The sequence below is a fragment of the Mytilus galloprovincialis genome, chromosome 6, assembly GCF_965363235.1.
Source record: "Mytilus galloprovincialis chromosome 6, xbMytGall1.hap1.1, whole genome shotgun sequence".
Taxonomy (NCBI): domain Eukaryota; kingdom Metazoa; phylum Mollusca; class Bivalvia; order Mytilida; family Mytilidae; genus Mytilus; species Mytilus galloprovincialis.
In genome coordinates, this window is record NC_134843.1 from 45,344,837 (window position 1) to 45,357,522 (window position 12,686).

The 12,686-nt window shown below is 31.5% G+C and overlaps 1 protein-coding gene across 9 annotated transcripts in view; it reads right to left on the reverse strand.

The window, feature by feature from the left end:
* LOC143079709 (uncharacterized) overlaps positions 1-12,686 on the reverse strand; it is an 88,603-nt gene that overhangs the window by 7,606 nt on the left and 68,311 nt on the right. The window contains exon 5 of one of the 9 annotated variants that reach the window (XM_076255233.1): positions 3,256-3,289. The exons of the other annotated variants lie outside the window; for them this stretch is intronic. Within the exon in view, the coding sequence (XP_076111348.1) occupies positions 3,264-3,289 (26 nt within the window). The 3' untranslated portion in view covers positions 3,256-3,263. The remainder of the gene's footprint in view (positions 1-3,255; positions 3,290-12,686) is intronic. 9 annotated transcript variants of the gene reach the window in all.

Consider the following 12,686-nt stretch of genomic DNA (forward strand, 5'->3'; position numbering starts at 1 on the left):
CTTACTTTGCTGAACATAATTGCTGTTTACAGTTTATCTTTATCTATAATAATATTCAAGATAATAACCAAAAACAGCAAAATTTCCTTAAAAATTACCAATTCAGGGGCAGCAACCCAACAACCGGTTGAAAATTTCAGGGCAGATAGATCTTGACTTGAAAAACAATTTAACCCCATGTCTGAATGCTTTTAAGGCTTTGGTTTCAGAGTTATAAGCCAACATCTACATTTTACCCCTGTGTTCTACTTTTAGCCATGGCGGCCATCTTGGTTGGTTGGCAGGGTTACCGCACACATTTTTAAAACTAGAGACCTCAATGATGATTATGGCCAAGTATGGTTAAATTTGGACCAATAGTTTTAGAGAAGATTTTTGTAAAAGATTACAAAAAATTGGTAAAAAATGACTATAAAGGGTAATAACTCCTTAAGGGGTCAACTGACCATTTTAGTAATATAATTTATATGTAGATCTTACTTTTCTGAACATTATTGCTGTTTACAGTTTATCTATCTATCTATAATAATATTCAAGATAATGGCCAAAAAAACGGTATAATTTCCTTAAAATAGCCAATTCAGGGGCAGCAACCCAACAACTGGTTGTCCGATACATCTGAAAATTTCAGGGCAGATAGATCTGGACCTGATAAACAATTTTACCCCCATGTCAAGATTTGCTCTAAATGCTTTGGTTTCAGAGTTATAAGCCAAAATCTAAATTTTACCCCTATGTTCTATTTTTAGCCATGGTGGCCATCTTGGTTGGTTGGCCGGGTCAACCCCCCCCCCCCCCCCACGCACACACATTTTTTAAACTAGATACCCCAATGATGATTGTGGTAAGAACTGTACATGTGAGACCACTAACAAGACCTGAAAAGTTAGAGAATGGAAACTAATTTTGGAACATATGTGTAACAGACAAGACTGACAAATAATGATAACACTTCATTGCCCCTCCAGTGCTGTGGGGACATATAAATGATATTGCCAGGTCACATGAAAATTATACAGCAGATTGTGTCCAAAATGCTTAAAATAAAGAGAAACTGTTCTGCAGTGTACATCATGCAAACTGGCAATTACTTACTTCCCTTGATACAAGTGTAAAAAGTTTTCACACATCAATCATTGCACGTATATCAGTACTAATAAGCTAGCTTACTTGATAAAAAAAACCCCCAGAAATGCATGCCAAAGTTATTTTAGAAAATATTTCTGATTAAACTTGTCTTATTTGGGGTCTGGATTTCCCTTTAGTCCAAATTCCTGCTGATTCAATGTCATTAATTATCATTAACAGATTAACATTTCTTTATCATCAGCCGTCATAAGCTTAAACAAGGCTATTGATTTCTGGGAGATATGTGGAAAGCTGTGAAAGTGATTAGATATCTTGATAATTAAACTTTACAACACAGCAGGCGATTAAAACAACATCACTGAAGCTCTTTATGACACATTCTGAAAAATACAACTGACATTACATAAATAGAATGGATTCCTGAAATCTTCTAAATACAGGATGACAATACTTCCATTTTAGTTTGTCTGCTCTAGAAAAAAAAATCTCCTAGGCAGAGTTTAATTGTATATTTATATATATTTAGTTATGATTTTAATCGGTAAACTTTAAGATGATTAAAGGAAAAATTTAAAGATGCTTTGCTTCAATCTAGACTGGTTGATTGATTGATTAATGTTTTATGCCACTTTCAGTATTATTGGCTATTTCATGGCAGTCAGTTTCAACCAGGGGAGGAAGTGGAGTGCTTGAGAGGAGCAAAGACCTTTACCAGGAATTAAATCAGGCGTTTACCTTACATATACTCTTTCGACAATCTTGTAATATTGTACCTTATAACATGATTTCCGAAGCAGCAAATTTATTCAGGATCATTATGGGTATGAAATTGGATTGCACTGCAATTTAGTAACATGAATGAGGGGCAGGGAATCGTGACAGTCACTGACAAGAAGGCATGTTAGATAAGGGAAGAAATTATCCTTGCAATAAGGTTGAAGTGCCTGCTAAAGCTTACAGATGCAAGATTTTTTTTTTTTACATAGAGCTTAACATCCATAATCTGACTGGACCTGGCTATGTATTCATACAATTCAGCACAGTCAAAGAAAACCATTCAATATTGGATTTAATGATGCACAGGAAAAGTTTCAGGTAACAATATTTCTATACCTTAATCCACAGGCACTTGTTTCTATCCATTGGAAGACCCAACTATCAACGTATATTTACGTAAATATACGTTGATAGTGGGTCTTCCAATGGTTAGAAACAAGTGCCTGTGCCTTAATCAATTCAAGGGGTCATTAGAGGCATAGTTACCGTATTCTGAATTTGCAGAAAATAGCCTTATGTTCAAAATCTTGAATATAAACTGATTCAGATACTTTTTCAATACAAAGCCAATGAAACATAAATGAAGGTGGATCATACAACCCCTAACAGACTAGTCTAGTTATACAAATCCTTGACCACCTTAATTAACAGGAGGTATGAACCTGAAAATCCATGGAAAAACATTCCCCACAGTGGAAACCAATTACAATAACTATCTAAATAAACAGTATATATGTCTTGTAGTACTTATGGACATCTAAAGGTAGAATTGGTTTAGCCAAAACAAGCAAGTAAAATCTAGAATGGAAATAGGTAATGCATCAGAGATACAGACCAACGAGCAGGAAACAGCTAAAGGTCTTCAACACAAAGAAAAAATCCAGCACTAAGAGGCGTCTTTTTTTGTCTTCATCTTTTTTATAACCTTAAAAGTTAGGATCCTTCTGACTTACCAACTATTTGGTGTTAAAACTGGTTATTTAGGAAGCTAAATTTATATTAAAGAAAGCGAAGACATAGCATCGTCTATTACATTTTTATCTGTCATCATGTAAAATAAATATTAAATTTCATTAAAAATTAGTTCCAAAAGTATTTGGAAATTATTCTTTGGTCAACCACTATAACTATTTTTCAAAAGAATTTTCATTAGCATGACTCATAATAAGATTAAGAACTAAAGTTAAAAATCCACAAAAAAAAGGTAAAAAAAGGAAGTGAACAAACCCAGATGGGTTCTGTTACATCATGATGTACAAGAACATATTTACAAACATGTAGAAACTCATGCATGACGGCATGCAACATAAACATTGACTTTAATACCCATGAACAATGATAAAAAATGCAAACACCAGATAAAGCACAAATAAAGAGCAGAAATATTACCTGTAACTTCACATCAGTTTAAATGGTTTCAACTCTGAAGTAATAAAAGTATAAGACATATTTATTTACATATTTTGTTTCTCATATTGTGTGGAAGCCATTAAAGGTGTATACTCTTATATTTTCAGGCTTTTATTTTTTTTTATTACTTCTCTTGCATACTATACTACAATTTCTTTCTTTCAGTAAGCTTGTTATTAAAGATGTGATGCAGTCCAACAAAATTATTTGCACAATTCATAAATTGTTTCCTGCAAATTTTTAAATGAATATCCTGACCTGTTGTTGTCTAAATATCTTTATTGTTTCTGTAATTTGTGGAGAGATTAACAGCGAATTCACAACAGTATTTCTAAGCATTCTTTATCCTGTTCAGTTTACAATTTGTTGCCCAAAGCTGCTTTTTTTCAATACACATATTCATTATATACTGAAGTTAAGGACATATGACAGATGGAAACTTCTAACATTTTGTGGCAAGCGAGACAAAAACAATATGAATAAGGTTCTATGGGGCATTATTTGCTAATAATATAGGTCCTTAGATATTGAGATGTATATATTTTACTCATTGTACTTAAATTGCTTAAAAAGTTGATACCAATGCAATGATCAGCTGGCTCTAAAATATAATGAAAAGTTATAAAATCATTTGATGCTCTGGTATATCAATGAATATTGTGATAAGTATACTAAGTGTAAATGCTAATACATCAGAAAATTTGATTTTCAATACATCAAGTAAGATTGAACTGAGAGAAACTAAATAATACCCTAGAAATATACAGTGAACAATTCAACAACCCAACAATATTAAGGAATTTAACAAAATGAATGAACTACTTATATTTAGAACTAAAATGAAAATAACAATATTTAGAAAATCCAGACATTAACCAAAAGATCATTTATTTTAAATATTGAATAAATAAAAAACTGCATTAATGATAGCTTCATCAACCAAAGGGTAACATTTTTTAGCAATGGAGTTATCTTCCTTTGTACGGAAACACTGAAATTTAATAATTCAAGAGAGAAAGAGCATGGAGTTCATAAAAGTTTATTACATGATATAATAAAATAACAAAATTTCAGTAATATAAGTCAGTGCCCATAAACTAATTACACTTCAGCATTATGTAATCAAACATAAAATAAATATAAACCAAATTCGTTAAGATTTAATTAAGATATAATGAAACAAATAATATTTAGCTGCAGTTATGCTAACTTTTCATAATGAGACTGTAATTCATCATCAGTATTATCAGAAAATATCAAAATTGCATGGCACAGAGTCAGAATTAGCTGTGCCCCGCACAGTCACTGCATTTATTGTATTGATGAGGCTGAAAGATCAGGCAACAATCTATCCGCGTCAAAAGTTATTACTCCTCAAAGACCTGTTGTGCAAATTCTGATTAATCTTAATTCTGATCTAATTTCTACACTGTTCTATTCAAAATAACAAAGTTCCAAATCAGGCAGATATCTTCCCTACTAATTGCAAATTACTTATCACTGTCACTTTTGTATTTTCTCTATGATGAAACCCAGAGCATAGTTCTTTAAGGCCAAATTGAGAATGATTTCCAGTCAGAAATATGTCATTGATTCTGTGTAATTTTCTCTGACATTGCATTAATAGCCATTTATCTATACCATTGCGACAGGACTTCCTAAGTGGATATTTAGAGCAAAAATTAATGTTTGCTTCTAATGCAAAAATAATTCAATGTCCTATTCTTCGCAGTGTAAATGTTCCAACAAATTTTAGAAATTCTCTTCTTGTCTGAGACAATTAATATTTGTTTAAAAAGAAACTTTGTCATGAAAGCAGACTTTTGATTTAAAATGGTTATCTATTATGTGACTCGGCAGTTTAATATCAATGTGAAATCAACACTTCCCACTTTCAGACAGTCCATTAAAACATGTAAACACAGATTTGTCTCATCAATTTTGACCGTGATATATTCCCTTGTCAAATACGGAATAACTTTCTAAACCCAACGACAATAGTGATGACAAAATAAAGTCATTTTTGTAGTTCAGAAATATGATTACTTGACCTATGATCAAATTTTTCATGAACTTTTTGGCATATGATTTCTTAAGAAAAATAATCAAATGTTTGTACTCAAATATTTCATCTCTTAGAAAATGAGTTTGAAGACAATAAAATGAAGAATATTGGTATATTAATTTTATCACACTAATGACTTAGAGACAATTCGACATCAATCATTTCCATATTTTATGAAAAAACTACATGTATATCATATTTAAAGTGCATTCAACCCTTCCTGCCTGCATGTGTTGTAAGTGGTAGAATCTTTACTCTATAAGGAAATTATCTCTTTATAGATATTGTAGTACATGATACCATTATTTGAACAAAAACATTTTTTTTGCGGTTAAATAAAAAACTGCATACTAGTAGCCATCTTATCAGCAACAACATTCTTTTGCTTTTGAACTTTTTTAAGTGCAGGTTCAGATTTTTTATCACAGATTAGTACATTGAGGCCACTGTCTCTGTTGTGGACTATTGGGGATCATTAATGCTTAGACTTTAATAGTCATACCTACAAAGTTATAACAGAGGATGGGAAGGATGCACATAAAGAACAAATCACATATTTAAAACAAGAGTGTACACACAAAAATTGTCTTGTCTGTTTTACTGACCATTGATTTTATGTTCAAAGTCTTAAAAATAAAGGTTTGCCTACATGTATCATATAAACAGAATATTTTTAAAGATTCATGACAATGAGGTTAAGGTCAGATAACTCCTGTCAGACTGACCTCACAATTATTCATCTGATCTATTGCTATTTGTATTTGAAAACAAACCAAAAACACAAAAACCAAAATTAACTTAACATTGCCCAATAAACCATGAAAATGAGGTCAAGGTCAGTTGATACTGACAAGACTGACATGTACACTTTTTATTCCATACACAAATTATATTTGACCTATTGTTTATAGTACTTGGAAAAACATACCAAAACACAATAAAATGCTTCGCTGAGCGCAGCATAATACGACTGCAGATGTCGAGCCCTGAACAGTTTGGGCAAAGGAGTAGGTCCAGTAATTTAGGCCCAATTTTGGCCTCAAATTTCAGGTTCATCTGAAGAAAGATTTTTGACACTTTCTAAACACTTAAGTGTCTATTTCAGGTGATTCAATTATTTTATATGAAAGATTTAAACTGATTTAGTCTTAAAAAACGCTACGATTCAAGTTAAATATGAAAAATCTATCAAATATGCCAAAAATTGTCATTTTTCAGATGGTTTTTGTCAAAAACGAAAGTGGCCGCATCCGTATTCATCCTCAACCTTTATATATATGTTATGTACTATCATCAAATACAACTTACATTTCAATATTAAGAATAAACCCTAATGTGGCCACTTTTATTTAATACGGAAACTGTCTAAAATTTAACTAAAATGCTAAAATTGTGAAGATTTCAGTAATTTAGCATGATTTTATGATGCTACTACCCAATATATTTGCATTGTATTGTCAACAACAGCCCGTACATATGTAGCATTCTACTTTCTAATAAATAACACAAAGTATACATTTTAACAATTTTGTAAAACTGCTATATTTTGGTTCCAAAAAGGGGTCTTACTGGACCTACTCCTTTGAACACAACATTCAAGCTTGATACTGTCTGAATTTGGATTGTGATCAATTTTTTGACATAAAATATAGGTTTCTGCCACAAAATAAAAGTGGTCGAGGATCTTAAAAATCTATTGCACAATACTGTGCAATTGAAGGTTTTTCTTGAAACTTTCCAAAAATTTTGAAATTCAAAAAAAAAATAAAAAAAATATGAATTCTTTAAAGAATGGAAAAATATTCCCCCCTTTTCCAACTTTTTGAATACCCTTAGGTGTAATAACCCCCAAACTCAATCCCAGCCTACCTTTGTAGTATGGAGCCTTGTAGTACAGTTTTAGAGAGATCCATACACTTAAGGGCATACGATACAGTTGAAGGGGAGGTAATGACGTTGCCAACGTAAATTGTTATTTTCGCGACGTCAAACTATGACTTATCGGGAAAAGATGCAGTTTTCGACTGATTTTTATCACTCCATCTCATTTAACTTGAAAACGAGTTCATGGACCCCTCTTTTTAAAAATGTCATTCAGTTTGATTACGTGAGAAGATTATGTGTGCCAAGAGGTAGAGCCGATTTGCCGGCAATTTGTTTCATTCGATAAGATAGGTAAATCATGTTTTAAATAGCCCAATAGATGCTAATTATAGTACATGAAAATACGTCACATCATCTATTTTCATACCTTGAACAGGTATTCCTACAAAAACAAGGCCATGACTATTGATTTTTTAATATTGATTTTATATTATTATTAACATCCTTTATGCAAGGTGCCATACCATGTAACTTGTCAAGGAGCCAAATAATATCGAACGTATTCAAATCGTGATTTTCTCATTCTTAATATGTATATCTGTATTTGTCCTGGTCTTTTAAGATAATATTGTCTATAAGATAAGATAAGATAATACATGTTTATATTTTAACGGGAGAACATCTTACATCAGTTGGTCATATATCACCCTGTGTTACTAACACATGTTATATTGCCTTTTCAGTCATTTTAACAAATCGGCCCTTCGTTGTGATACAGATGCAACAGCTTCTTGATGTTTTACCTACAATCAAGATTTGTAGACTAGTGTAACTGATTTGTTCTGTTATGTTGTTTTATTTTTCTGATGAGTTAGGTACCGGTGTAGGGACGGTGGTAAAAATTTCAGTACTAGTATCTATACAGTTTGTGATTTGGCGACAAAATTGTTGTTGACTGCATTTGTTACATATAATACCATGTTCAAAAAAAGTTTCGAAAATTATTTTTTTGTTGTTATGAAACTTGTTTACAATGGCCTTATTTTAAGTTATGTGTATATTACAACCGCAACATGAACCTAGGCTTCATTTCTATAGAATTAATTCTCGTGTTATTGGTTATGTACAGACACCTACATCAGTTTGACTGCTGTTGTCCTTTGGATATATGTAATAAATGTAAACACATGAATAGAAGGTAATTCAAGAGTATGGACAGTCATAGGATTGCACACAATAAGCGATACATTATTTTTTCTTTGATACATGTAAAATTATATACTAGTAAACTAAATAGTCAAAATGAACCAGAATGACTCTATGAATTAAGCAAACATCCGAAAAAATATGATAGAAACTTTAAAATTTAATATAACAACACAAAAAATACAATTATTCTGAGCGAGGTTCGAACCCTTTCTTCAAAACCATAATTTATTAGGTAGTTCTGTGCTCTACTGGTGGAGCTACGGCTATGCTTATCATCATGACCCTTATTAAGAAGCTATATCGGTACAATTTATCGATGTTACAATTTTTTCTTTTAAAAGTTGTTTTTTATGTAATTAGGACACACTAAACCAATTTCATTTTTGAAGGAAAAAGTAGTATGAATAACAACAGTCATAAAAAGCATAACTTTTTTTTGGTTTGAAATGTCCTTCTGGGGGGATTCCCTGTTTTTTCCACATAAAAACACCCGAAAATCCGTATATTGGACTTTCATCCTTTTTGAGGTTTAAATTAATTATTGATCAAACATATCATACTAAATGTAAATCGAGATATTGATCAAAAAGCATTTTTATTTTTTGTTTTTATAGTAAATTTAATTATGTTGGCACTTTTTGAAATTGGCCCTTCTGTGAAAAAAATCCTCGGCATATTGGCCCTACCTCTTTTCATGAAAACGTAAATAGTGCATTTTTTTAAAATCTGATAAATATACAGAAAAAAAGGATGTTTTTTTCCTACATTCATGAACATTTGATAAATATGAGTTATTTCTGAATAAAAAATGTATAAATGTTTTGGATACTTATAAAATACAGAAATTAAAAATTATTTAGCAAAAAAACAATTTGTGTTTATCTTTTTGAACAAAAAAGTTATGTCTTTCTTTCGAAAGGGAAAATGCAGTCACAAATCCGAATTTTGAGCAAATATACAAAATTTCGACCTCATTTTACTCAAAAAGTAGCAGATGAAGGTACATTTTTTATGACATATTTGATTTAATCAGGTAAAAAATAGTCTATATGGAAATTTTTATCAAAATGTAAATACGTGATCAAAACTGTATCGTATGCCCTTAAACACAAGTTATTGTCTGGAAACTAGAAAAATGCTTGTTTTTGGCTTTTTTTTTGCCCCGAACTCCTGCATGTTTGGGTCAATTACCCCCAAACTCAATCTAAGCCTTCCCTTTGTAATAAGGAACCTTGTGGTACAATGTCAAAAGATCCATACACTTGCACACAAGTTATTGTCAAGAAACTACCAAAAAATGCTTGTTTCAGGTCCCTTTTTGGACCTTAGTTCCTAAACTGTTGGCACAATCACCCCCAAAATGAATCCCATCCTTCTACTTGTGGTATTAAACATTGTCATTGTGGTACAACTTCAAAGATATCCAAATACTTATACATAAGTAATTATCCTGAAAATAGAAAAAATCTTCTTTTGGGCCCCTAATTTCTAAATGATTGAGACCATCATCCCCAAAATAAATCCCAACCTTCCTTTTATGGAATTGAACCTTCTTGACAAATTTCATAGAGATCCATTACCTTAAACTAAAGTTATCGTCTGGAAACCAAATGTGTATTAGGACGACGACATCATAGCATTATATGAACCTAAAAAAATGTTTGTGGTCGTGTATTTAACATTGACCAATGAACTATGAAAATGAGGTCAAGTTAGACTAACAAGTACCCCTACAATCATTTCATACACCAAATAAAGATGACCTAAACATTATAGTGCCTGAGAAACAAACCTAATCACACAACTTAAACCTTGAACACTGATCCATGAAATGAGGTCGAGGTCAGGTAAACAATATCTGAAGGTCATGAAGATGTTGCAAGGAACCCATATACCAAATATAGTTATCCTGTTACTCATAACAAGTTACAAATTCACCTGACAAAAAAACTCATAATTTTTCATTAAAGAGACACTGAACCATGAAAATGAGGTAAAGAACTGTGGCCATATGAAATAAGGCAACTTTGTAACAAAGGTATCTGCACACAAGGTATGAAGCATCCCAGTCTTCTTCCTTCTGAAATATAAAGCTTTATACAAAAGTTTACCCCACTGACACTGGATAGTTATACTTAAGTCTCGCATACTGTAAATTTTGTCACAGGGTAGACAAAAACCACTATATCAAAGAAACCATTTGTTTGCTGGTTTTTCCCTGACACTAGCACTACATCTATATTGTATTTTCATAAAATGGTTAATCATATCAACCATATAATGAAGAAATTGAGCTATAAATAATCATAAACCTCTTTGATTTGATGGATTGATAAGCATTCAGTGGCAAATATTTCGTACATGTTTAGGAAGAGAAAATTATTACAACAATTAGGTAGGACCTGTAGTAGGGTTTGCCAATAAAGATTGGGAAATTTGGATTGAAACCTGAAAATGAGGGTTTATTGGATAGGGACAAATGTTTTGCCTTGCAACAGACCACATATTGAATCATTAAAAAGTTGTTGAAAGAGTTATTAACATGCAGAAATGTTAATCTCTCTTTAAAAGAGACATGATATCTCACATCCCCATTTTGAGCGTACTTGACTGCATATTTAAACAACCCACACAGCCAAACAAGCAAGGTTTTATTGTCATTTGGTATAATACTAAAGTGACTCAATTTCTATTCCCTGTCACCCTTGTATCTTTTGTTTCTGACTCCATTTAAAATTGATTTCACATAAAATAAATACCAAAAGCCTACAAAAAAGAATGATGTAGAGGCCATTTGGAAATGGGATTATTTCATTTTTTCTGATTGGTAGGGCACTAAATGGTGCAGCTCACAATTATAAAAATTGTTTTCTATGACCTTTATGTTAGTTTTAATGAAGTATACGAAGAAAATATTACTTAATATAGCAATTTATCATTGTCTCTCATGCTTGTCAGATTCTTAATTCACTTCTACATCAAATAGATCTGATGTAATTAAAACACATGATCGACAAGCCATCTTAAAGATGTATTTGCTAAATATAAGAAATATTAAGCAGAACCATTAAAGGCAATTTCTCTGATTTCTTTTAATATTACTGTGATTGGGTTGGCAATCCATTACCAAATGATAAATGCAACGTACAGAATTAAATACTTTCATTAACAGAATGAGTTTGAGGATTGTAATATTCATTTACAAATTCATAAGAGAAATGCCAAAAATGCATCACGTATGAATAATTTTGATCAAGTTACTGATGAACTAATATAAAAAATTTGATATGCAAATGCCAAATTCTTCTACTGATTAAACAATAAATTTCAAGAAGCTTAGTTGAGAGAGCTCTGATTCTATTGTCATGATAGTAAACAAATTTATCCAAACACTTATTTTGATGAGTTTTTGAAATTACTGAACTGCAGACCATGATTAAATCATTTTGTCCTTTTATTTTGAGAAGTCATGGGAACACTTAATGTACAATGGCAAGCAATTTTGTTCCAGAAAACAAAAGCTACAGGTCCTAAACAACAAATTGCTAATAAATTTGGTACTTATTAAATTTCTCTGCATTTATTTAAAGTCATATGAAACGAGTGAGTGGTGAAAAATAATGTTTATCCAATTCTTGAACCAATGCATGTATATATCATAAACTTAGTCCTCTGTGCATGATATTCTCATTTTTTATGCAAATATATCGTATAATGGTCAATTTTTTTTTCTCTGTCTATTACGATTTAACAAATATGGCTGCTCATTAAATGCTGTGTTTTGAAGCCGAAGTTTACCGATTGTCACGTTATAGTATACAAATAACAAAAAGCATGGGTATTGAGCACATGTTTAACATGTACAATCAGATACTTGTTTATTTTAATGACAGATCCATGCATATTGCGATCACCGGATTTTTACGAAAAGGGTTACACTCAGGTCACTATGCATACAGAAAATATGTCGGCGAATTGCTTCCTGGAAGCAATTAAAAATAAGTAAACTTCTTCTAAATGTGGACAAATTAAAGAACTTTCCTCAGAAAAAAAGTATATGTACATAAGTTGTATAATGAAAACTATCCATTTAGTTATAAAAAACACACATATGCATATTTTTTTTAATTTGAGGTTCTTATGACTTTGAGCAGTCATTAAAAACTTCCTTTTCCTGAAATTTACAATTCCTACCTATTTGATGAAACATTAATACTACTCTCTGAGTTGCACACTATATTTGTTGCTTACTTCCTTCTCCATAAGATCTGTCTGAGGGAGAGGGATTATAATGTCAAACTTCACGAGAAAA